The sequence below is a fragment of the Tinamus guttatus genome, unplaced genomic scaffold (assembly GCF_059628265.1).
Source record: "Tinamus guttatus ecotype Peru unplaced genomic scaffold, ASM5962826v1 Tinamus_guttatus_pri_ptg000089l, whole genome shotgun sequence".
NCBI lineage: Eukaryota > Metazoa > Chordata > Aves > Tinamiformes > Tinamidae > Tinamus > Tinamus guttatus.
This window is the reverse complement of record NW_028288623.1, coordinates 1,849,219-1,877,110: the sequence shown is the minus strand read 5'-3', so window position 1 is coordinate 1,877,110 and position 27,892 is coordinate 1,849,219. Positions and strand designations below refer to the sequence as shown.

The 27,892-nt window shown below is 39.4% G+C and overlaps 1 protein-coding gene across 2 annotated transcripts in view; it reads right to left on the bottom strand.

The window, feature by feature from the left end:
- The window catches only part of LOC104572318 (cytosolic phospholipase A2 epsilon), a 28,088-nt gene extending 7,031 nt beyond the window's left edge, over nt 1–21,057 (bottom strand). The window contains exons 1-13 of one of the 2 annotated variants that reach the window (XM_088520479.1): nt 21,031–21,057; nt 20,571–20,606; nt 16,422–16,494; nt 12,643–12,779; nt 11,911–12,042; nt 11,334–11,374; nt 5,695–5,737; nt 5,072–5,140; nt 4,142–4,279; nt 3,909–3,998; nt 3,165–3,202; nt 1,376–1,511; nt 312–448 (exon numbers count right to left, since the gene is read on the bottom strand). In XM_088520479.1, the coding sequence (XP_088376605.1) occupies nt 312–448; nt 1,376–1,511; nt 3,165–3,202; nt 3,909–3,998; nt 4,142–4,279; nt 5,072–5,140; nt 5,695–5,737; nt 11,334–11,374; nt 11,911–12,042; nt 12,643–12,779; nt 16,422–16,494; nt 20,571–20,606; nt 21,031–21,057 (1,097 nt within the window). Of the gene's footprint in view, nt 1–311; nt 449–1,375; nt 1,512–3,164; nt 3,203–3,908; nt 3,999–4,141; nt 4,285–5,071; nt 5,141–5,694; nt 5,738–11,333; nt 11,375–11,910; nt 12,043–12,642; nt 12,780–16,421; nt 16,495–20,570; nt 20,607–21,030 lie in introns of both variants that reach the window. The other variant, XM_088520478.1, reaches the window with a different exon arrangement.
- Between the last annotated feature and the right edge of the window lie 6,835 nt (nt 21,058–27,892).

The window sequence follows — 27,892 nt, the reverse complement described above, 5'->3', positions numbered from 1 at the left end:
CTTCAATTTCCAGTCTAAAGACAAATTCATTGAATTCAATCTAAAGTATAATTGATAAAATATGAAAGGTAATAGAGCATTTACATGAAAATGTCAGGCACAGGCTGTGTTGATGTGATGACAAAAACAGTTGATGCATGGGATGATCAAATTCTTACTTCATACATTTTGTTTCTGAGCTCTAGATGGACACAGATATGATGGGGAAAATGGAAATGCTTCCATATAGGAAGTGCCATATAATAGGTGCTGTACAATTAATACTATCAAACAGAGAGAACAAATATAAATCTTGTTCAGATCATTCTCACCACGTGGTCCCCGATAAACCAGCGATGTAGGTAATGCAGTCTAATAAGTTCAGTTTTTGGAGGCCCAGTAGGCTGCCATACATTGCTGTTAATGATCTTGTCCCACCTCCAGTCGTCGTAATTGCCACCACCGGCACCTTTTCAACAAAGCCAGGCAAAAAGTTCGTGAAAGTCATGCAGATATCAGAAACAATCTTTTTTTTTTTTAATATTACAGAAATCATGTAAAAAGTTATATAGAAAATATCACATAGAAACAGCAAGCAATAATGCAACCTTGTTGAAGAAGGATGTGATTATTACAGAAGATTATTATGACCACCATCTAACTGGGGGGACAGTCAGGGCTTATGTTTTATTCGCATGAAGGAGAACAGGAAGGGGGACCATGTACTAAAAATATGATTGGAAATCAACCTCATCACCCTGGAATTCTTCTCAAAGTGTAATATTAGAAGCCATTGTAAAAAATACAGGATTTATGCTGTCAGAGATGATTAGGAAATCCATGATTCTGGCTCTGACAATGAGTAACGTTTCAGAAGAATGCACAACACCCTGTAATCAGGTAATCCTGACCCTAGGACAGTAGTTACTCTATGCTCTGAAGCACACTCATTGATAAGGCTTCCCCCATCACCACCAAGTTTCAAGCGTAAGAGACTATTCTTATCTCAGTCATTTCCTAATCTATTACACCATTTACTTCCTTAACATTCTGGGTAGCACATGGATGTGTATATGCTGCGTATAAAGATGTACCTGTTTGGACCTTTTACATATTTAATTCTCTTGATATTGACTTCTAATTTCTCCAAGTGACCTGCTATTCATAAAGTCAATTGATTTAAAGTCAATTAATAATCAAAAAGTCAATTGGCTTCTGTGAAGAAAATATTTTTCACATATCATGAAAATTAAAAGGTCGTCTTACCCTAAATTTGATTGAGTACTAAATTAGTTAGGACTAATTAGGCTATTTATTTTTATTTGTGGTTTCAATCTGTGGGCCAGGCCCCAAGCACTGGAGAGGAGCTGCTACAAGGGACTGTAGTCAGGCCTACCTCATGGTCCCTCAGATCTTCCTCCAGATGAAGAACGTTTTTCAGAGCAGCAGCAACATATTTCTTCCTTTTCCACAGGAAATTGTGCTCTTCCCTGCACAGGCTATACCCCAAGCGCACATCTAGGCCTCCTGAGCTGGAATAGACCATGGGACATAGGAAAGATAGTCAGCTAGCTCCATAAATAATTTGCAATCAAGCTATTTCCATTTCTGCATACTGATTAAAGAACAGAAGAAAAAGCAGTATTTCTATGACCAGCAAGGAACAGCAATGAAGGCAGAGAAGTTCCCAAGGTCTATTCAATTTCTTTTCAATATAGGCGCAAGGATAAGACAAAAGAAATACCCCCAAAAGGGGTTATTTCAAAGGTAATTTTTCAATATCCATTCCATTTTTCCTTCATGACATTCTGGAAAACTCAAGAGATGTCATCAGGTTTTAAAATTCACGTTGTCAGTTCACTAATGTTCTTTTAAAATGGAGTTCCTAGTGTGATCAGGAGCAGGAGCTATAGGACAGACTCCACAGGATCACACCTCTGGTGAAACCTTGCGAGGCTTCGCAGAGGTGCTGGTCCTTGTTTAACATAAGTGCAAAAAGCACGTAGCCCTGGGGAGCAGTGACGTGCTCAGTGAATAGAATTTACTGTGCAGTGTTTTATTTGTACAGGCCTTTGATGGTTGTTCTGAACACATTACAGCCCCAGATGTAGTAGGTATCATGGTGGCATGCCAACATGTGCACTGGAACAGGTAGACAAAATTGCAGAAGGGTCAAGATTAGAGGGGACAGCATGAGACCACGTTGTCCAACCTCCTTGCTCTGAGCAGGCTCTGCTAGAGCCAGCTGCTCACGGTCAGCCCTGTCAGGTTTCGAATGCCTCCAAGGATATCTTCTTTGGGGAAGAATTTTTAACCCACAACCCTGATCTGGCTGGATTATTCAGAATGGAAAAAGTGCTTATGCTCTCTCGGAACTTCACCAATTTCTAGTGCCTTTTACCTGGGCACAGAAAAGTTTTCCAAAATAAGCATTTACATGTTTCATCCAACAAATATATAAGAAAACTCACCATTTTTCCCCACACCAAGTTTTATGCCTTGAGAAACATGAAGCACAAGGCAAAGATTTTGCATGTAAAAGGTAAAAGGAAGGGAAAGGCGCGAATGCGGAGAGAGGGAGAGGAAAGGAAATTCATGTTTGTGTGCCCTCAAAAATACAAATACACTTGTTACTGAAAAACGCATTTTCAAAACTGCTCAAACCTCCTGGATCACATCACCCTCTGGTGGTTGTAAACTTTATTCTGAGCATTATTTCCATCAACAGCTCACAAACACAAGTATTTCATGGGCTAATGCTAGAAACTTCTGATCCTCCAGCAAATTCGTTTCACCATAGTTCAATTTTGAAAGCAGAATAAGGTCATTTGATTGAAGTTGAATGATCTTATCTTAGTGTCAAATGAAGAAAAATGATGCTTAAACTCCCCCAAAACACTATCTCACTCTCTGCATATGTATATCCATGTTCTTTTGACTTTACATTTTAATATCGTCTTGGTTTTTAATATGTTACTGTTTGTTACTGGCCTAAGACTGAGCAAGGAGCATTTTTTCCCTATGCTCTGAACTTCACCTACACTTGGACTTACCTAAGATATCAATCTGAGTAGAGGTTAAAGCACCATCTTGGAGTATTTTTCTCTCTGCACTGACTACATAAAAAGCCTAAGTATCTAGTTTACAATAATCCTGGGCACTAGGGCAAGAAGAGGCTGTCTTACCATTTTTTTGCTGTCAAAAACAAGTCAAAGGATTGATCCTAGAAATCAAGAAAATAAAGTTAAATACCACCAGATTTAGAAACATTTCTTCAAATTCAGGCAAGACTCATTCCGCAAGAGAGGAGTTTCTCGAGTGATCGTTCAAAGGCAAGGACATTACTGTGGTTCGATGACCAAAGTCTCATTCCTTGTTCTGTAACCAGGGTCTTCCTCATCCAAAGAACCTGTCTGCTTGGGACAGGTAGTGGACCCAGAGCCTACACATTATGATATCTCAAAGCTTAGGAGGACACCTTACTTAGAAGGAACACCAAGAACCAGGTGAGCTACTTCATTTCAGAGAAAAAGTTACATATGAAAGCACACTTTCAATGCCAATATATACAAGATAAGATAGGAAATTAGATTTGTACTCCGATTTTTTTTTACTAGCTACTGCAAAATTACCTCAATATTTCAGAAGAAATTTTGGCATGCATATTCTTATGTCAGTCATCTTTATTCCCTGAAAACACTTAAAATTAATTTTAGAACACAGCTTTAAAAGGATTTTCAGGTTATTATGCTGACTATTAACCTCTGCTTCCTTAAAATCTAATATACCAACTTTTTAATTTTTTTAAAACATTTTCAATTCTACAATTTTACACAGATTTTTTTTCATTCAATAGCCTGATTTCTAGTAGGGTAAAAATCACCATAATGAATGTTGGAAATTGATTTAAAAGTGTTCACGGCACTCACCTCATCTACTGTTATTTTCTTCTGCAAAGGGAGCAAATGAAGAGGAAATGAAAGGACTGAATTTTTTGCTGTTTCATTTTTGTCTGTCAGCTGAAACAAAGTGGAAGGTGGTTGGGATATAAACGAAAGTGAGAATTTTGTCATCTCTAGAACTTCTCTCATAAAGAGGATTAGTTCTGGTTGGTGTTTAAATTTCATTAACATTAACGATAACATACAAAAGAGGAACATACCTCTTTTGGCAATATGATATCCAGCCTTGTCTGGTCACTTATGACACAGTGAAATGTGATGATCCTAAGGCTGGGCTCAGAGTCCAGCAAAATCTTCTGGCTTCCTTCATGGGATCCTTTCACTACAAGTGTAAGTTCCTGCTCTAAATATAGAGATAGGAAGAAAAGGAATTTTAACTTTTCCAAGCAAAACGATATAGCCAATAAATAAAATCTAATTTCACTCTGCATTTTTGTATAGTTTTTCCTTTACCATGATGATTAAATAGATTTTGTGTGTCTAAAGGTGATGACAGTCTAATGTAAAACAGCTGTATAAAATATTAATACCTAGGAATTTCTGAAATACTGCAGAATGTTGGTAGGTGCTTTAAATGAATAAAATTATTCAAGATTTAGAGTGCCAACTTAAAGGAGTTGTGAATTATTCACATGGAATGGGAGATTGATCTATTTGATGTAAATCTGCTCTGATATAGTCTTTTACATTTTATTGTATGCCATATTTACTACAATAGCCGTATGTTTCTAAGTGGAAAGCAAGCAGAGGTGTTTTCTGTCACTACTGCTCAATAATAATCATACCAATAAAAGTGAAACAACTCAATCCCAAAGGAATTCTGTTCAGGAATGTATTAAAAGATCCAAATTAATTAATTTTGAACATGCAAAACACAATATCTAATTTTTTTTCAAATTTTTAGTTCTAGTATATATAGTTTTATTTTACATATATATATATATACATATAAAATATATATGCCTGGGAACAAAATACTTAAATATTTTGACTTCTGACTATTATAACCTTTCTGCAAGGTGAGGTATGGTAAAACTAAGTATTATGGGACAATTAACAGATTACTAATTTTTCAACATCTGTTATGACTGAATCACAACACAAAAACAAAAGGCCAATGAAGCAATAACCTCACTTGTGTCTTGCAGCTTCAGCTTCCCTGAATCCACTCGAACCTCCAAACAGGAAACTTCACGTGCCTGCAGGAGAGAGGATAAATGACAGCAAAGAATTGTGTGAATGTCACTGCGAGGGAGTCATTCCCCTCTCCATCAACCCCTCCAGTTCATCAATGAGTAATATTATTATCTATCATTATCTATTTGGATCACATGATGATAATGCTGACACAGTAGTTTTTCCAGGTTGGAAAGTAAGGAGAAGCAACTCATGAGCTGCTTCAACTTGGAAGTGAGGCACAATGACATGAGGGTGAGACCTATTCAAATAACAAGCGTCTGGAAGAGTTTTATGAGCATTTTGTCGCTTTCTTCATTATCTCCTGCTAGTTCTGGGAATAACACAGAAATAATTGATAGGAAACCCAGAGGCACAGCACAATTGATAGCTGTATCATTGTCTGCCTTTGGCAGGAAGTGGCATTCCCCCAGAGCAAGAGGAAACCGGTGATCCTCAACGCCAATTACAGACCCTTCTTCTCAGCAGAATAATGTGGCTGACAGTACTGGCTTGCGGACTCCATAGTTAAAAACATGAATGTTTCATAGGAAAGATGATAACAAATGAACATTACCACAAGTACTCCATTTGTAATGATGGCATCAGGGTAGTCCGAACTGAAAAATAAAATGGAAGATACAATATAATGGGTGGAATAACTCAGAAAAAAAAAAGTCTATGAGATAACACATTACACACTTTCCCCCATCAACTTTGATGCTTTCAATTTTAATATATGTCCTCATTCACACATTCTTTAAGGCTTTTAGGATGAAAAATTCAAACACATGGTCCAAGAGGCCCGCACTCTCTCATGCTAGAATATGAAGCTGGCCTTTTCTTCTGTTGTGGTATTTCAGACTTGTTTTACTACATCATGCAATGATCTTTGAAATGAAACATACTGAGTTTAAGGAGAGCTGGAAACTATTACATCTGCCTTGAGAGTTTTAAATGTTTTCCATTTCACATTTCATGTGAAGATTGACCACACTATGGCACTTCAGTATAAACTCACAGGAAAATAACTTTTCAAACGTTTCCAAGACAAAGATCCCAAATCTGATAAACAGTCTTATGAACAGAAGCTCGATTTCCAAATCAACATTCTCCTTTAAGATAAGAAATTTAACTGTCTAAACACCACAAAGAACACTCAAAAAAGGCTTTGCAATGACAAAGGTATCTGGAAGGAGATAGCTAAGAATTTTGTAGAATCTTCTGTTTTTGAAAGTTGACTGAAAATGAGTTCGAAGAACATCTAGCAGGATTGGGCAAAAAGCAGTCAGTATTCCTAACTCTAGGATCTAGTTATCACGCAAGATTTCCTGCACTTATCTATTTTTTTACAGTCAACAAATTGTAGCATTACATATCACATGGTATCACAGCTCTCAAACACTTAATTAAAAAACATATTAATAATTAATAATAATATCCATCCAGCATGGGTGAATATTAAAAGACTGCAACCTGTGTAGACTGGTGAAACGAAGGTGGAAAGACAGGAAAAGATGTCTCTATAGAGAGACAAGTAAAGATCCAGGACAGTGCGGTATTATTTGAGTTACTGATAATGGTGAAGTAGAAAGTTAGACTGATTATGAAAAGGTTGAAGGCATGGCAGGGGGATGAACACTGTAGAACCTGCACCATTGCACAGGATATCTTGGTAAGCTCCTGGAAAGGGCAAGGGTGATACAAACATTAAGCACTGATGGCTGAGGTGGTATCGGCCTCCCTGCTATTGCCATGAGGAAGCCCAGCTGTTGGTAACTCCCTGCTCTGTGGTCACAGCTCTTATCCTGTGTATCAGGGCTTCTCCTGGTCAAGGCACAGGCCAGAAGGATCTTCCTCTCCTGCTGCCATCCTGCCCCCAGCGACATGCACACTTCTTTCAAGAAGAGGAAAAATGATCATCTTTCTCTGAAGCTCTGTCAATCAGCCATGGCTAGAGAGAAGAAACTCCATACTCTTCCTTGACTTAAAACTTTTGCCTTAAGAACTCCTTTACGCTACGTGATTTCTTGTCACACATGTACAGAGCACACTAACCCCCAAATGGATCAAGCCTCAGCCCATTCTGAGAGTTTCCTCAACTCAAACCTAACTACTAATAGGATCTGCTGCTCCCCATAAATACAGAGGAAATAGTTCAAAAGAATACAGCAGAACTACAGAAAGAAAAAAAAAGATTTTTATTTTCTAAAAATCATGCTTTTGCCATATTTCAATAATTAACACTAAATTTTATACAACTTTTTATACATCTATTTACATTTTTGTTGTGGGCTTTGTTTTAAACAATTTCACATTTGAAAAGAAAAGGGAAACAGGGGTTGAGATGAAAGGTTGTATGAGAATAGTCCTTCATTCTTCTAGGTATTATTTCAGATGAATCTCCTCAACTTGGGACATCTGAAAGATAGGAAGAGGCCAAAAAGATGATCAGCAGAGCCAGCAATACCGTGGCCCCCATGAACCTCTCCAGTTCCCTTGAGAAATTCAAAATACCTTTCAGTTCATTAGAAGTCCCTTTGTGGCCCCTTAATATTAGGGCCTGGGCTTCAGAAAAAGTCAGAGGGAAGGGGGATGTTGAGCGAGCGAAGCCACCTAGTCCAGCGGGATCCTGGGCCCTCAACCACTTGTAAGGGCTCATTCTGCTTCTGGACACTACCAGGGGAAAAACAAGGGAGAGACCCCCATTACTATTGGAAAAAAAATCACAAAATAACACATAAAAACACTGAATTACACAAATCAGCAACCTGCATACAACAGACTTACCTATTCTGCCGCTGCTGCTCAAGGGCAGCAGCTCTCATGCCAGCTGGGCTCATGTTATAGGCCTATAAAAACCCTGGGCAGGTGTTTGCAATCCCTGGGCTCGGTTGCTGGTGGAAAGGCACGTGGAGGAAGGAGGCTGCCTTCCTCTCCGTGTTGGTAAGATCAAATATCAGGTTCCCAGAGCTTGCCACAGGTAGTGGCAGAAGGGAGGTGTACGTTTGTAGTTACTGCAGGCAATGGCATAAGGGTGAGGTAAAGCTAGAGATGGTGCAGGTGTGGAAAACCTACCAAATGACAGTTTTCTTCCATTTTAAACACCAGATAACTGCAATGAATGCAAGAACCAAATTTTGTACAGCCTATGGGTAATTTAGGAGCAAATATTTATAATTGACTTTGGTAAAAGTAACCCAAAACACAATCCTTGCAGCGAGGTCAACAAGTCCTGTGCCATATGCTCTAGGTGACCCTGCGTGTGCAGGGGGTTGGACTAGATGATCTCTAGAGGTCCCTTCCAACCTTAAGTATTCTATGATTCTATGAAAATACAGGAGTAACAATGCTACAATTTTAAGCACAACCCAGGACACTCTCCTAGCCTGAAGTTACACTTCATGTTGATATGTGAAGTGCTGAAAAGGAAGACTAGACTGATAATAGTAAGTTTTCCAAGTGGCAATCAGTAGGACCCAGACTGAAGATGACAAAGCAAAAAGGAGTAAACTGCATTGGGCAAAATGTCACGGGGATGATAATTACATTTTCAGAGAAGAAACAATATTCACCTATGAAAACATTCTGTTCTCATTGCTGCCATCACAGTACTGGACTGGCAGAAACTGTCCCCCCTCCTTGTTTGAACTGTGGTTGGGTCTCCTGCACTCAATATTACTCCTAATGTCTGTCAACTCTTGTCCAGCCCGGCAGGGTCTTCAGGAGAGGTTAATTTGTTAAAATAGCTTCTTTTAGAGTTATGGAAAGAGGAACTTAAAGAGTCTTCTAATTACTTCTCAGATCACAAAATCTCTGGTGATTGCTTTCTGAAGCGACCTTTTTTATTTCTCAGATCACAAAATCTCTGGTGATTTCTTTCTGAAGCGACCTTTTTCGCAGTGATCCCTAGGGCTTCCTGTGGCCCCTTCTTTGGGTTTGGTTCCGCAGCAACCAGTTTTCGTCACGGGGAATCTCAATTTATAGAGCCTGACTTCTTCAGTTTCCCTCCAGCAAAGAAGTTTCGTATTTCATCTCTCCCAGTGTAACAGCTGCTCGATACCTTCACAGGGAACCCGAGTCAGAAACACGCTTCTGCCTTTCCACGGTACAATGCCCACATTTTTCCCTGATTGAAATCCTCCATCTGGGTATCCCTGTCAGTGTGAGACGTAGCTAGCTCTTGTTCCAAAGTGGATATTATTTCCAGAGCTTACCTTCCTGGACCAGTGAGATTTCCTGTCTGGCTACTTGGGCTCTGCTGCTTTGCCCAAACCTGCTGCACTAGTTAAACCAAGAAGTTTAACCAAGAGACAGGGTTGGTACATAGCTTTCTGGTGACCCATCTCATCTACTTCAGGCTTTCAGACCTGTACATGACCCTCCAGCTTGTTACAAGTGATGCAAGTCATGGTCTCTAATTTCAGTCCTAAAACTCTTTATTTTATTATTCCTTATGTCATATCTTCCTATGTTGAGGAAGAAACAAGATTTCTCTCAATCTCCTCTAAAATCACAGACCATGACAAGTTCTCTGGAAAACAAATTTTAGTTAGCTCAGCTGTACTTGCACCTTTATTCCAGACTTGGCTGATGGGCAGAACAGCACCAACTCACACACATATGCAAGAAAAGCAAGCAAGAGGAGAGGGAAAATGTTTATCCACTTTCTATCTCAAGAAACCCACTTCCTTAAAGAAGTCTTCCTTTATCTGTGGCCTTCTGGAGCCCTTACAGTTACATTCCCTGGCCTGCCTGCCTTATGATACAGGAATGTTGTCTCCTCATGCATGGACCCGTGGATTCGTAGATAGCTACTGACCCATGGCTATGTTTCTGTTAAGGGCCCTTATTTGTACGGTTTCCACAATCATCTTCAGGCCAGTAAAAACCTTGCTTGGAATATGAAGAATTTACCAAACCTCTAAATTTATCTATTGAGCCCCCATGAGAGGCACCCAGCTGCAAGGTCCAGCAGAACCATTTGGCACAGAATCAGCACCTGCATATCCTGAGACAGATTCCAGCCTTCATTTCCATATACCAGCATGCCAACCAATGCATAAGACTCAAGCCAGAGACCCCGTCTGGACCTCCTTCATCGACAGGCAGGATTACCAAGAATATAACTATAGGCACCTACTCCATAAGCCTGCGAGTCTAACTTACAGAGGAAAAAAGGACTGTAAACTAGTCAGACATCTCCTGGAGCTCCATTCCCAATTACCATTTTGGATTTCAGGACACCCTTAAGCTGTGATAGGCACCATTTATGTTGCTGATAAAGAGCCTTTTGCCAGTCTTGATGCATAAACAGCACAAACCATTCATACAGGGGACTTCCCAGGAGTTGTAATAGGAGATTATTACAATTTTGATAACTTTGTTAACTTTGATAGGTTTTTGCTTGTGAACCCTGGAAGAGCTTTCTCTGTTCATAACACTGAGATACTGCCTTTTCCCCAGCAATTCCTAATTCATCTTTCTGTTAGGAAAAAACACACTATTCAAACTTTCCACCAATATATTATCATGCTAGATCTTATGAAGTATCCCAAACGCTGTAAAGAGGTCCCAACAGCACATTTTCAGTCTAACAACATGGAACAGATTGCTAACAGAAATCCTTCCAAATAACTTTGTCAGAGCCACAAAGCATATCATGGGCATGGACTGGAGTACTCATCACTCTGCATCAGACTTCAGTAGAGTAACAGATTTCTGCACAGTGTTAGTTAGCTGAAGTTAGCCCAAGCTCCACCAGCAGCTCTCAAGCCTACCAAGAGAAGCTGATGCTGTTTCTCCAGTTTTCCTGGTTTCCTCAGGCCCCCACACAGATCTTTGCTCTTTTCCTTATGCAGAATGGTTCCTCCCCCAGCCAGAGGTTTGGTTTGGCTTTCTTTATGCAGAATGGCTCCTCCCTGAGCTGAGACCAAGCCTACGATACTGTAGTCATGTATTAATCTAATGGTAAAGACAGCACCCAATGAAGTAGGTGTCCAGGAGGTAACAATCAAATTGGGTAAAAATAACATTTTCAGATATTTAACACCTAAAACTGTGTATTCTGGAATGCCTAGTAGCAACTTACAAGACTTGAATGGAAATATCTAGATAGATCTCCAGAGAAAGCACTATTGCAGATGAACCAATTTTCTGGATTATTTTTCTACTGAATACAACAGTTGTTTATATAAAAATTAGGATTCTACTCACGTGTTCTGCAGTGTGAACTCCACGTGCAGCTCCTCACGTGTCTGAAAAAAATAAAAAAGAAAAAGATATATCATTTCTGTTAATAGCTGTCACCACACCTATTACATATCATTTATAAAGTATGTATTTAGGAAAGCACTTCCCTGAATATAAAATAATTTTCAAAAAAGAAATAATCTGAAATTACTAAACTTTCAGATACTGAAAAATCAATTTCTAAAAGTCAGTATTTTGGTGCACTGTATGAGCACAGAATCTTGGAAAATGGCTATTTTGCTAAGTCAATCCTTTCTCCGAATTAAATTCCCGGTAGTAGAAAATTGGCAACTTTCATGTTCCTGACTGAGCATTCAGAACTCAAACCAACAGCTAACAAACAATGCCAGAAATATCCTGAATGATGCCATCACGGCAATTATTTCTAGGTGATTCCACCCTGAATTGTTAACAGGTTCCACCCTAGCCCTAAACAACAAACAAACAAAACTAGATTTTTCCTATAAGGAAACACTGTACAAGGGTATGTTTAGATGATAAAAAAGAAGCAGTGTCAGTTCTCACTGATCTCATTGCTCACCTGGGGATTCAGCTGAAACTTCACTCGAACGGTACGTCCTACGGTGAGCTTATCTATGTCAAAGAGAACTGTGCAGAGCTCGTCATCTCTGGTGATCGTGTCCTCATCACAGACTTTTATTTCCAGCACGTTCTGCAAAATGGGGTTAAGAATTTTTCAGACTTCTGCGCAATCTTTTAAAGAGCTCCATATGGCAGAAAAATTTCAAGAAAAAAGCATGTTTAGTCTGCAGCTTTAGGGAATAAGAGGGAAAATAGAAAAGAAAGGGAATGATTTGGGAGTATTAAGCTTCCCATTAGTGATCAGCGTGCCTACAAATAGAAGTGAGCCTGTCTACTACAGACCTCAGCAGCTTCATTTTATTAGGGGGAGGGAACATTTCTCTGACAAGATGGCAGGAAAATAAAGTAGTTTCACGTCATTTTGGCCCTAGGAGTTGGAATGATAGACTACAATGTACTGTGATTTTAATGTGATCTTTATTTTGGGTTTTATATGACAGGATTGGCATAGTCGGCAGAGAATTTATATGCTTCTTGCTGCTATGCTCAAATAAAAAATATGTGTAATAGAAAAACACCATGTAGGATTCAAGTGACCTTATTTTCTGAGGAATCTTTAGCACTTGAAGTGTTTGGAGACTAATCAAATTCTTTTTGGTTTAGTGTATAGTTTGCATTATCTATTCACTATCTGTGATGGTGAATGGTGAAAAGCATTTGTCTTCGTTACCTTGATTCGGCGATCAATCTTATAGCAGAAAGCCTCATTCCAGACGGGGTTCTTGCTGTTCCTGATGGTTCTGGTCCGGACCTTCTCAGTCGAGGCAGTAGGTAGCCACAGTGTCACGTAGCAATCTGTCAGGGTGACTGCATGAAGAAAAGGTAAACCCAGAGTCACTACATCGAGTGAAAGATGCGCATCTTCTGCACAGTGTGCACATCAAATCCAAATAAGGCAGGGAATAACACAGAGGGGATTTCTTCCTAAAATATAGAGATTAAGGAGTAAATACAAGCCATTCACTGGAAAACACAAAACACCTTCACATGCACATCATGCCCATTCCCACTTTTATACTTTCAGTCAGACTTATATCCCTTTTAAAATGTTGCTTCTTATTGGAAAAAAATATATTCTTCATGCAGTACATGCACTCCTGTCAAAGCCAAAAAGGTTGGTTTTCCTTATCATAAATCAGAATATGCAATTTTCAACTTTTTTTTTTTTTTTTTTTTTTTTTTTTTTGCATCTTTTGGGAAAAGAAATTCAGTGTCAGGTCCATCTACTCATCCTGCTCTTTCCTACTGTCCTACCAGCAGAGTGTAAAAACCCACATCGCACTCTAGTCTGGGAGAGGAAGATACAAGTGCCACCAAAGGCACCAGCTTCTTCCATATTTTGACTTTTCCATGTTTTAAAGAACTGCCTCCAGGGAGCAAGATTCACATATGTATCATACAGGTTCCTATCTACAGACAGATTTTTTCTCATATGTTTAATGAAAGACGTATTCTCCCAGTTTCACCTTAGCTAACCAGCCATCTATTTCTCACAAGAACCTTGTGAGTCAGTAGTAGTCAAATAGTTCAACTCATAATTAATTCCTCCATCATGCTCAAAACCTGTAACGAAGTTATCACATGGTGTTAAATACTATTTTATTCGTCTATTTACTCTTTATATATATACATATATATAAATGGCTACAGATTTAGATTTTTCTACAAGTTTTGCCTTTACCATGAGGCGATCATGCTATCACAATCCATAAAACCTTGGTGATGACTGTGAGAAGGAAAATGCTCCCAGAAAATGCCCATAGCACACACTAGGCAGAAAAGCAAGACCAAATTGTTGATATTTGCAGAAGCACAGTGTAGGCAAATAAAAATGTAAATGATTAATGCTAGAACCTCAATTTTTTTCGAAGAGTTTGATACACATTGATAAATTAATCCTTACATTGACACTGTGAAGTAAGCACACAGAGAAAACTCAAATGACATGCCCAAGATCCCATAACGCAGGCAATATCAGGGTCCAAAAGATGGTCTAGATTTCCTGGCACATACCTAAATCTATAATAATTATCTTACTTTGGAACGACAGTAGGGATGAATAATTTAAAAAATATATTTTCCAGTACTAAATAGTAATAAACAAAGTACAAGAAAAGAAGGATTAATTTAGAAAGATTTAAGAAAGATTAATTTAGATAAATGCAAACACTTTATTAATAAGAAAAAAAATAAAATTAAAAAAAAAAAAGCATTGAAAATGGAAACACCATAGTTGAATGAAAAATGTGGGAAACCTGAAGCAGAGGAATAAAATATTAGCTCAGAATTCTACGCAGTATATTGTGACCATAACAACCAACCTCAAAAGGAGTATTTTTTTTGTGCAGTTGCAAACACTAGCGTCTTGAGGAAATGCCATTTTAAAGTCTCAGAAAAGGTAAAGCCTGTCTGCCATATCCTTCCCATTGCAGACAAATATTCTGGATATTTTTGCCATAAACTGAATATCCTCAGGAAATCAATATTCCATTGAGAAAATACTTCTGTTGGAGAATTTTCTAATCTCTCTGCCAAAATCACCCTGAAAAAATCCCTGGGAAGCCAGCTCCACATTCCGGACTTACTATATGTGAAGGGGATAAAGATATAGAAGCTTGTAAAGATCAGAGCACACGGAAGTCAGGTATTAAATTGCGGCAGACAAACCAGGAGGCTTTGGGAAGAAATTATTTATTATTCACTGTGGTATGGAGCAATTGTGAGTAATTTGTTTCAGAGAAGGATGAACACCATGAATTGAGACATACCCCATCAACGTGCTCCAGCACACAAATGCACACACAGACGTGTGCACGCTTTTTGCAGGTGCAACTGCAGTGTCTGCCTGCTCAGATGATGCATTTGGGTCATGGAAATCACTACTTAAACATTTCAACATTTGCTTTTCATGAAATAACAGTCAGTACATGCAACTATAATCCCACTACTAAGCGTATGTTCCTGCATCTGTAGTCAAGCCTTTAAATCTCTAGGAAATCCAGAACTTTACATTCTATAAGGCTTTCTCACTTTGTCTAATTAATCAAACTCCATTTCCAAAATGAAATATCATAATATTTTAAGTATCTTAAAAGAATTTGGCTTACCAGTCATTTCTAGAGTAAAAAAAAAAAGTATTAAGATTACAGTGTAAATAAAGTATGCAGCAAACCATAGCAGGTTATATGAAGTTGTAAAATCCAATTGTTATCCAATAAAGAATTACACCAGCATTATATTGCAAAAGATAGAGAAGCAAGTAGCACAGAACACCACAAGTGACTGCAGCAGAGGTTTGTTCCCTGATAGTGGGCATTCATTCAAAAACACAAAAACACTCTTGCTGGTATGCATTATTTTTAGGAGATCTAATCATCTTCTTTTAAGCAACAAACAAAATTCAACTTCACATACAGCTTCCCTCTACCCCTTAGATCCACCAAAATTGTTAAAAATCTCAATACATATACACCTTCTAGAGGTCATAGCATGCATGGGTAGGTGTGTGCATACACACACACATATATATGTTCTTACACTTATGAAGTATGTACATACACATATATATCGCATGTGTGTACATATATGTAATATGCATACAGGTATACATGTACACACACACAGCCCTTAGTACCTTAAATAAAATGTACGGTTGATTTTCTTAGAGACCATGATGTGCTACCTCAAATTCAGTCTTCTAAAACAATTTTGAGCTACCTTCAGCATAATTTTGATAAAAATATTGTGCACTTTTTCCTTTAGCCTTTTTCTTTCATGCCTCTCCAGCCTCTTTTGCACAGAGGCTTCACCATTCTAAATCTCTCCACTGGACTAGAAACTCTTCAAAACTCGGCATGAAACCAGTTCTTTTGCTGGGTGAGACCATCCATCAAAAAAAAATCTCTTTCCACCCACTACAAGCCCCCTTCTCTTCGAGGTTATTCATTTTAAATTTGCTGCTACACTCATTCAACAAGCTGATGCTCATTAGGTGGTGGAGAAAGAACATGAGTTGTCGAAAGGAGTTCCCCAACAAAGTAACATTGGCACTCCATAGACTTCTCTGACTATGACATTTCCCTTGCAGTCTCTGTTGTGGACATCTTTCTCTCACTATTCCTCAAATTATTTTTTAGGCTTTCACAGTAAAAAACAGTAGTTTTTTTTTTTTCCTGACTTTTAAATTGTTCGATATTTTGGAATTCTATAATTTCTTCTTACATATTTACAGATTGTTCAGTTGTAAGAGAAGGCACGTACTTATATTTATGTTACTCCATAGCTCTCCAACTACTACTACTACTGATTTTACATTTGCATTATTAGTCCTCTCCTATCTTTTATCCAAGATCTCCTATGTTTTATTCCAATTCTGTAGCAAAATTCAGGTTTCTTATTTGTCACTGCTGTAAGGAAAGAGAAACACGTGAACGTTGCAGGAGTACTCACACAGGTCTGCCTTCCGGACGTTCTTCAGTCTTAGTATTTTTACAGTGAATAAGTTGAAAGGAGATACTGGTCTCTGCACAATAATTCAAAAAAAAAACGGAAAAAGAAAAAAAAGTATGAGTATTACAGTTTATAGCCATAGACTGATGCAGCCATAAAGTTCTAAGGGCACAAATAAAACAGGGTTTCTAAGGTTGAGCCAGAATCTTATCAAACCAGTTGGAGCACTTGGAAAAAATGGGTGAATAGCTCAGAGATCAGTTAGATATTAGATCCTGCTAATACCATTCCACATTTACCCCAGAAAACACCCCTGCAATACATGCATCAGTGTCCCCAGGTCTCATATTCTCACTGCCTTGAATATAATATTGTGTCTCTGAAACACCAAATGCCACCCCAGTAATTGTATGAGTAGAAATGTGTGACCATCACACACCAGGGCAAACTCCCACAGACTACCTAAAAGAACAGAGCTGGCAGCAAGGAAATATTTCTTATGAAGGATTTCTGAAGCCATCTCTGATCTTCAGCCCTGATCCCCAGTGCTTTCCAGAGATGAACCTGGGAATTAACTCCAAATTCTACAATACCTTCCAACTCCAATGGCCTATACTAATATGTTTTCACATTCCTCAGGCTCTCCCAATTTTTGCCTTGAAGAAAACTACTTTAACACCTTTCTCTCCCTCTCTTCTTCCAATAGCATCTCTTCTGTTTCACAGGAACCATCTTTCCTTTTATAAACAGTCTCACTATAACATCTGTACACACATACATATACATATGCTATTATATATAGTATCCGTTAACATGTATATAAAACTGCTTTGAAATCTACTGGTTCTGTTTTAGAACTGTGCCTGTTCTCTATCTACACCAGTTGACCTATGAAAGGTATTAACTCTGCCTCTAAACCCTCTCGTGCTTGTATTCATAGATATATTATGCCTTAACAAAAAAGTGAATACACACAATGTTTTGACACAAATATAATTTTTTATTACATTGCTTATGAAGTGCTTGTATAGAAGTGATAGTGAAAACTATCTACTGATGTTTGCTAATAAGCTGTACCTCAATACTGTTTCTTTCACATATTTTGCAGGACCATTTGTATTTTGCAGGACCATTTGTATTTTGACGATATCTGGCACAGTGTTAAGCAAACGTACCCTGAGGTGACTGGACACTAACACAGTGCAGTGAAGCTAATCCTCATCCTCACTAATGAAGTTTCAACCACTCTGATAACGGATGAGCAGAAATAATGAATAGCACTCTGACAAGTGGAGATGGAGAAGAGCCTCTAAGGAGGCATCAGTAGCCTGTCCAGACGCCACTGCGGGGCCCAGCTTTAGAGAGTACATGTTACGAGCACTCCAGGTGGGACATTTCAACTGTCCCAAAGAGAGCTTCCCACCTCTACCTCCTCTGCTGTCTCTAGCATCTCTGTGGCTGCAAAGGAGAACTTGGGCAAACACACTTCGAAAGAAACAACTTAGTTCTCTTGGAAAAAAAGATTACAGTTTCCAGTCAATAATAACAAAGAGACATCACACACAGAGCCATGCAGGAGCTAGACTGCCCGTACTGCTTTTGTAAGGCACTCAGTTGGACAGGGCAAAACACAAGAGCAGTCATAGGAACAGGGAGCAACAGCCACCGCTTGAGTGTCCCTGAGAGATCTACTGATCCTTTTCCTATCATTAGTTTTATATTTGGTCCACTCCGACACATGAAATTAATCCAAAGCACTTCACATGAGGTTGCAGATGCCATCCCTGCACTGGGAACCTCCAGGTCAGGCCTCACAGCTCCCAGTTTCCAGACATCCCAACATTTGAATGGATCTCACTCCCAGCGACTTGCTCAAAGTCTCTCATAAAAACTGTAGCAAGGCTCATAAACTAGATCATCTGCTATTAGCAGGAATGACTCTATGTCTTTCCCTTTAATCTGATGATGACCATATCAGAGGTAAGTCAGTTCTGGAGCCTCTGAGGTCAGTCGTTAGCGACATTTCAACTTTCAGCTTCTGTGTTTATTTTGTCTGAGACATGATTGCTACCTCATAAACCGGAAACACAAGCCAGGCATTTTAATAACCACTGCTGAAACTATTTAAGTATACGAGATTACAAACACAAGAATTGGTCACACTGTCCTACCTACGTCAGATAAAAGTCCAATTAAATCCTGTGGCAATCCCCACATATCTGTTCCCAGTGAAGCTGATGGAACTGTTCACATCTGCAAGTGCTCATCCATATGAATGAGAGTTACCTAACTGGACCTTATTACGACTAAACTCCAGACTTACAATATTTCAAATGCCTTCTTATAGAAATATTTCTGTTCATGAGGAGAAGAGAGTGAAGCAAGGCATATAAAAAGGATCATAGCAAGGTAAAACATTATGTCCAATATCTCTGGGCCAGGGTACTCTTTACTTAGTACTTAAAAAAAAAAAAATCTTACTATTAATTTAAAAACCATGAGGATTAATGCAGAAAATACACACTCCTGTCAGAAAGGCTGATTGAAATGTAATACACAAACCACAGAGCTGGATCTGACCTCTGCCAGGTACATGGCACCTATTAACTTCAAAGAGTTTTGGAGCCCCAAGTTCAGGCAGGATTTCATTACTTTACCACGTCTGCCACCTCAGAGAAGGTAAGATGCATAAAAAAACACTTCCCTTGTACTACATGCCTTGTATTTATTTCATCCATTTTAAAGTATCCTTTACCTGGATCTTATTAAATCAGTAGAACTCACTAGAGCTGTACCAGAAAAAAAAAAATCAGCAGTTTTTTCCTGAGGCATTTCTTTCTGAATGCTATGTAAAATCTGTGGCTTCAGACTGAAGTTTTTAAACATTATTTTTCTTTTCTTCATATTTGCAGCTCCATCACTGCAGTTCCACATCTTGTGCCTAGAAACCCTTTGACAATGGAAAGAAAGCACTAAGGGGAAATAAAAGTAAGCAGAACTTGATTTTCTAAACACAGGTTAAGCTTACAGGGGGACAATTACAATTTTTATGATATCCCCACACTTGATTAGGATTTGGGGGCTGTTCACAGAGCCATGAAGTATCATTTTTAACAGATGCTTGTGAAAAAAATCTGCAGAGTCTTTGGTGTATCAGAGCATTTCACTTCAGCTGAGCAAAGAAGGCCCCAAAGGGCTCCCGGACACAACCGGACACTAGATCCTGTGGACAGCAACAAGCTGCCACAAGGCAGGGACAAATTCCCCCTCTTGGGGAGGGCCCGTCCAGAGCAATCCCCACAGCAGCACCACGCAGAACCAAAGCCCAGGGCAAACCCCTCTGGGAAACGAAGAATCACTGAAGCAGGGGCGAGAGCTCACCTTCCTCCTGCACCTCCTTGGAGAGCCCGCAGCAGCTGCTGGCAGCACTGAGACCATTTAAAATATCATCACACCTCACCTAACATTTTTCGTCCTCCACATACTCATTCATGTGGGTGCCTGCTAATTACCTGAAGTTCTCAGCTGTCTGAATGAAGAGTTGGTCCTCAGCTCTTTTTCTCATTCCTGTTCCCTAAGAAAGGTTTTCATCTGGCACCACACACACTCCTACAAGGCTAATGAGATCAGGCGTGTCCAAAAACAGAACTTTGAATGTTTATTGCATGGCTTTGCTTGTCCCAACATTGTGCTTCTGAACACAGTGTTGCAAGGCAAATTGCAAATTCAATGACAGAGCACACTAATGAAAAGTTACAAGAAACACAATAGCAGCAAAAATAACTGAAAGATCTACTTAAACACATCTTTCCTATGAAACAATGATTCATAAAGGAAGTGGGGGTTTCATCCAAAGAAAACCTAACCAGAAACAAGAAGGGAAGGTAAATATGAACATGCCCAGATACAGTGCAGCCGTTACTGGAGACATCATAAGCCTCAGAAACAGAGGTCAGACTTGACAGAGTTTACTGAGAAACAAGGCAGTAATTTCACCTCTGTAGCTGAAGTTGTAGCTCAGTCTTTCAGTGTTCAGGAAATATTCTAGGGTGTTTTTCCCCCAAGCCATTGAATTCCCAACATATTTTCTTGCACTCTATATTCAGCACTGGACAGCATTTAATGAAGGGCCGTCTAATAACTACCTACCGCTCTCACTGCTTGCGCTGAGGTGTTGCTAAGAGTCTAGAAAAAAAAAACAACACGAGGAAGAGTTAAAAGACAAAACTAAACTACAATGTTTTCAACTTTTATTTTAGGATGACATTTAAAAATCTCGGATTCAAAACCATACTTAGAGCCACACACATTAACAATAACTAATACTTCCACCCTATAACAACAACTCTGTGCCATCTTCTAGTCTCCTTGACAGGAAGCATTTGCTAAGAAAGCACAGTAAGCAGCTCCAAAATGCAGACATGTCATGAGGTTCAATGAAAAGCTAGACTAGAAGAACAGTCCTTGCACCACGGGATGCAAGGAGCAGCAAACTTGCTCTCCATGGACTGCCCCTATTCCTGAAATAGCTTATTGTCTGCTGGGATCAACTGAACTGGACTGTCAGGCATTTTTACTAAGTTATCAGCTACAGATTCCTTTGCCTTACCTCATTTGAGCTTATATTCGATCCCATTGCAGCTCCGATTGCATGTAAATCCAATGAGAAAAGATACGGAGTCCTTCAGCTGGCAGGACCTCTTCATGCAGATTAGGGGTGGAGGAATACGGATTTTATGACGAGGCTCAGCCGCTCCACCTCTTCCTTATTTCCAGTCATTAATCTATCCCCTCCCTGCTTCCTACAGCCTATTAGAGCAAGTCAATTTAGTCAGCAAAATGAAGAGCAATTTCTTTTCTACTTACTGTGATTTGGGGGTAGAAGGGGCAAGGGGAACATCAAAATCTCTTTCTGCCTCCAAATTGCTTTCTAGAAAATACTATTCATATTTTACTGGCAGGAAAAACCTTTAATTTATGCAACACAGATAAACCACAAGGGATACCAAAAGCACTTGTGGCTAATGATTTCACAGCTCCCTGTGTGTCTTGACGCTACCACTGCAGCGTATTGGGGAGAGATATCACCTTCCAAAGAAGGAACCTGAATATCTCTAGCAGTCTTCGAGCAGCAGCATGCGCTTCAGTGAGGGCTGTTTGCCCGAGAGGCAAAGTAAATTAACTTATTGCTATGCTACAGTCCACAGCAGCCATTCTGCTCTAAAGATGTGTTTCTCTGCTGCGCTCAGCAGCCTCACCACGTACCCAAAGAACAGTGGGTATTTACAGTATAGCTATAAAAACATAATCCCCAATCAGAAAAGCTTACAGTTTGATTTTAGATGCAATGTCATGGAAGGGAGGAGCTAGGCAGGAGATGGGAGCCCGGGGGTGGAGGGGTGAGGCAGGGTTGTGCTCTGCTGCGTGGGCCGGGAGATCGGTTCATCCACTCTAAGCATCTGCTTCAAAGGGCTCTCATATATGCTCGCTCTCACAGCAAGCCTAACAAGCCAACTGTGTTTGTGAAACACCTGAGCTCACCTGATGACCTCCCCGGCTCCTCGCTGTTCTGACCCACTGCCTGGGACTGCAGGGCATCACAGGAGCCCTGAACTGGCATGTGGACATGCAGGGGTGCAGCTGCAAGGCCGCACACGGGCTCCGCTGCCTCTTCCCTCCTCGCTGCTCAATGACAAGAGGGCACCAGCTGATCCAAGCAGGCCACAGAGCACGTGGTGGAGCAGGTTTTGCATCCTACACTCTTTTCCAAGTCAGTCTCATTCATGTTGATGGCTACTTCACTTCATGTCAGTAAAGAGGGTGGCCTTGCAAACTACAGACAATGCTATCTCAGTGCACTACCCTGCTCCAGAAAAACCAGTACCAAAGACACTATGGACATAGGAAGAGGTAGAATGCTGTCCAAGGAACACAGCTTGAATAAAATCCTCCTTTTACTAAGAAGCCAGTTTCTTCTCTGTTAATGTCTGCCAGGTGCATGTGATGATTTTTCATAAGACATGTCCAAAATATACAATAGATCTGGTACTTCCATAGAAATGGATCCAAACTGAAATCAAAGCCAAATGGGTCAGACGTAATCAGAACTTGCAGTATTTGATAAAGATTCCTTGAAAGAAAGACTAAAAGATATTTCCAATGGACATCTCTGCCCCAAAGACAAGAGTATCTCCCTTCATTTCCTGGCTTTATTAATTTATCTCTTTTAAATGTTTATGAGCCAATTCAGGTGGAGCAGTCAGAGCTGAGAATCATCTGCTTGTGGTTCTTGTAAAACTGGTCTTTCCGGCTTTTGAAAGAAGACTGCTTCCCTGGAAGAATGCCAATATTAAAACTTTAAGTGGAATTAGCTTTTGTTAAAAATGTCTGTAAAACATTCTACATATTGTACATAAGATGAAAACAACTAGGTTATTCAGCTCACCTTTCCTTGTCTCAACAGACACCATCCTGGAGAAAGCCTCTCAGAGAAACCCTATCCCCACCTCATTCAGACAGATTCATTACTCTGTCCATGTCTTGCCGTGAAACAGAGCAGGTCATAACACCCAAATTACTCTGTGGCCAACGCAAGAGTGTCCCTGACCTTACATTCTCTTACAATACATCCACTTTACTTTTAAGATCCATAAACAGATAGCACTTCACCATGTGGAACATTTCTTCTTCCTGTAGTGCACCCTGCTTGCGGGATATTTTCCTGGTGTTTCCCTTTTCTAAAAATATCACTATTTCCATACCAAATCATGACCCTAAATAACAATTCTTCACTTGCTCACATTCACCACCTGTTTGTAGCCGACGTTGTCTTCCCTTAACCATTGCTTATGCAAAGACTTTAGAAGACAGTCTTGGAAGATTTGTGAAAATTTAGAATTATGACCTCAATGGTATTTCATCATGAACTAAGCTAATGATAGACCTAAGCACCGTAAGTGGGTAACACTCACAATGTACTTGTCATCACTGAGCAAACTTTAATTGATCACTTGCTCCTGAGACAAGGAGTCTGCAAAGAACAGGTTTCCAAAGAAATCATGGTTTTATAACCTGTCCCACTGGTGCTGAGTGATAGAAATATAATCCTAGATATTATATTTCAAAAAGTTTATTACTTCAGAGGTTAAGTGTCATGCCACTTTTTCCACGTTTTTCTCTTGAAAAGAACTTCCATAAGTCAATAAAACTTTCAAAGACAACTATCAAGCATGAATTGGGTAAATTCATGGGTGAAGTTACCCAATGTCTAATGAGCCATATGTCAAGACCAGTCAATTTTAGTAATCATATTTCCAAAGCGGATAATTTCAAACCAGTAGTGTTCTACACATACATGCTACTTACACTCCTATTTTTATGTTTGAAGGCAAAGAGAATTTACACTGACTAGGGAACACCCCAAAATCTCTACAACTGTGAGCAATAGACAATAATATGAAAACTTCATTTTTCTCTGCTCTCCACTTACTTTATACCACACATCTACATGAACATAATTTTGTATCTGTGTCTTAAAGCAAAATGGAACAAATATAAATATCTTGCTGATTTGGGGCAGTCAAAATTAATCTAAACTACCCTCTTGCAAGTATTAGCTTCCCAGCATAATACAGAGACAACTGCATATCTAAGTTCAATGGGTTGCAGGTAGCAATGACATGTGCATCCAGCATCCTACAATTACCTCATATACTACTTAAATATTTTGTCACCTTACGATAATCCAGGATTTCATAAATGTATGACTAATGGGAGATTTCATATTCTTGCAAGAGAAAAAGCACACTGGTACCGCCTTTGTGATGACAAGAGTTGGTCATTATTAAAACACCTTAAACGTAAATAGAAATGTGGCTTATTCACAACTTTAGTCATGCAAGTGGAAGAATGTTTGGTCTCTCTCCTGAGGTCTCTTTCAGTCTTAACTAAAATGAGATAAAATAAAAATCTGCAGGCTACAAAAACTACAGGGACTTCATTCAGCCAATGACACAAGAGAGCAAGCGGTCAAATTCCAGTTACACAGTGGAACCAAGCTCAATAAACTCTGCACAAAACAACGTTTGTCATGGCACAAAAGCACCATCTCCTTCCCTGTTACAACGCACTTCAGTCTAGAAGGATTATACTTTGGCCAGCGATGCTTTAGCCAGCAACTAATTTCAGACAACACCCCTATTAAAATCTACCTTTCACATTAACACGTCTGGCATTTTAGCTTCACATTGATATACGCAATATGTTGATATATGCAGTATCTTCAAAATATCTTTTCTTCAGTATTCAACAATTCTGCAATGTCCTTGGCATTTGGTATCACTAATAGAACACAATACAAATGAGGACTCCACAAAAAATCATCCTTGGAGGGGTGTGCATTAAGACTCCAGAGAAACCACTCCATTCACCCACTGTTTCCTGTTCCAACAGGCAGGAAGCATAAAGTCAAGGTGTTGCACGCAATTTTGTGGAGATGTCCAGCCTTAAGTACAGAGATGGAAGTCCTCTTTTGGCCAAAAGAAATCAGCTCTCAAGAGTACTAGGATTTACAGCATCACGGCCTAAGGTATGAGTGGAAAAGGCCTCCAGTCATTGGTGTGCCTGAATGGAAATTAGAGGAGGGCTACACTAAGCACATGAAAACATGATTTTGGTGGGATGCTGCCTAAACGGATATCCTTTGCCAAAGGGTATCATCTTAAAAAAAAAAAAAAAAAAAAAAAAAAAAAAAAAAGAATATTTTCAGGCAAAAAAAATCTTTTTTTCATCTGAAACTAGTTTAGATTTAAGTATAACTTTTAAATTAACGTTACTCTAAATAAAGCATTCTGCATTAAAAATGAGTCTTTAAGTCAAAATATTTATTTTTTTAGTATTGTATATCATTTTCTTTCTTCTTTAACAAAAAGAACTTCTTGAAATAAACAAATTCACAAAATATTCCAGAAAAGGAGTGGAGGGGCACAGATTGAAGAAAAAATAATCTGAAAGTTTTTATCCCATTTTCCTGCCATTTCTAAGTCAGGGGGAGACTTTCAATTCCAATCTGAACCCTGAAGAATGATAGGTATAAGACTGCACAGTCACTGGAGAGGTAGATTACAGGTATGGATAGAGGCAGGATTTTTTGATTGTTTTCTTTTTTCTTTTTTTTCCTTTCTTTTTCAATAACGCACTATTCTGATTATGACACATATGAGGAAAGACTTTTGTCTTCAAAGAGCTATTGAGAAATCTGATTAAATTTATTTCACATGTCCCTAAGTGTTTTGAAAAGCTAAAGAGATAAAGATCTCCCTCCTCCTCCTCTCTCACAGGAAAGGACTCAGTGTTTTTTCCCATCCAAAAGTCATCAGTGAAGTATTAGCCCAACATCTCTCGATATATGCATTCCTAGCTTCTCTTTTCTTGCAAGAAGAATTTCAAATCTAACTCTTCTCCCAAAAAGCAGAAGCTCGGGACCATTATTTCTTACTCCCTGGGCCCTGAGTAGTCTGACCAAATCTGACCAAATCTCCATTGCTCCTACAGAAGGCCTCCTACAGACCTGAGGCCTCCTGACCTTTCCTGGTTCATTCAACAGCTCAAACTGTTGAAGTAACCTTTTCTCTTCCTTAATCCAGTCAGCCAATAGACATGAGGAATGCCAACACCTTTCTGTGCCAGCTAATTAGTCAGGGAAGTCTTTGTAGTAATTGCTTTAGCATAAATGTGGCACTGATGCCCAGCCTAGGACTTTTATAGAAATCAAGGGCCTTGATAGCAATGGGAACTGAATCAGCCTCACTCAGAATACAAGGAGGTTGTCTCGCATCACCAGGTGATTAAGGGGGTAACACTCCATCCACAGACAGACTTGAGAGCGCCCTGCCTGCGACTATACGCACACCTAATTGCTGCCAGGGCAGCACCCTCGCATTCGGCAGAGCTTGTGTGACAGGTCACAAGCCAGCGTTGTCAAAGAAAAGAAATCGTTGCTGACCTACCTTGAGCTTTAATAGCAGTTATGCTACTGCCAAATCATTTTGAAAATCCAGCCCACATTCACCTGCTGCAACTCCTCCCACATAAAATAGCATCGCTAATACCAAACTTCTTCCCTCTGGTATTTTTTGCTTTGTAGTTGGTAAGCCATTTGAACAAATGTCTCTTTACCTCTACTTTTATGTTGACTTTAATAAGACAGGAAAAATTCCCTTTAATTCTCCAGAGAAGAATTCAAATGAGTCCGTTGTGAAGAACGCTCAGGGCCACTATGATCCTTGTGTGCGACATTGGCTCTTTGGAGACACTACTCCAACTCTGATATTTGTCATGACTTTCCTTTGAGTCAAAATATTAATGTTAACTAGACAATTTGAGCAAAGAAAATTTTCAGGTGCTAACTTAGCAGGCCCACGTTCTTTTAAACAACTCCCTCCTTTCTGAAGCCATCTTAGTTCTCAGCATCCACTGCCAAACACATACATCGCCACACCTTGCATGAGTAAACTTCAGGGCCCAGTGCCATGTGTTGCAACCACCAGCAACCAATACTTAAAAAATACTTAATAATAAAGATAAACACTTAAACACTTAAAAAAAAAAAAAGTATTTTTAAAACAAGAACAAACATAACTGAACTGCTAAAATTACATCTTCCTTTTCTACTTCACTCACAGAAGACTACTGCCATCTCACCGGTGAGACAGATCATCAAATTATGAGCAAGATCAAGAAAAGGAGCTGAAATAAGCTGGCATTCTGGTTAAGGGGGCAGAGTTGGGAGGAGAAAAAAAATAAAAATAAGATGTTCATCAGTAAGTGGAGGGGGGGAGGGAGGGAGAGTTGTGGGACAGGACCAGGACCACCCTGATGCTGTAAGGAAGAGAGTGGCACAGGTTACCGCCAGCGACAATTTTCTTCTACACAGTGTGATTCATATTGCACTAAAGCTTGTCAGGTGCAATTATCTCAGCACGTCAGTTTGGATATGTTATTTTGAACAGATACATAGAAAAAGAACTGCCATAGAAGTGACAAAGCATGATGGTATCTCCTACTAAATACACAGGAGTTTTCAAGACTAGGTGACAGGGACTATTTCCCTTCTGACAACAGTAAGTGAGGGGAGCAAGGACAAGATTTCGCTATCTCAGTGAATGAATGAGAGCAACAGAGAGATGCCTGCATTTTTTTAAGCATACATCAGTGTAACAAATGAGATAGCAACAAAGGAGCAGAAAGGACTGATAAAAATACAAATAAAGCACACAGTGAATTCCAGTCACACCAGCAAAACAATTTCAAATGGTTGCCACCTGTATTAGTACGTAAATACCATGGCATTTGCAAGAGTGGCATTTAGACTTGTAAATAGCTCAGTTATGCCAGTCATATGCACTCTGCTTTCAAAAACAGGTATCTTCCCAGATAAACTCAGCAGGCAAACTGTGGAACTTAACAAAATA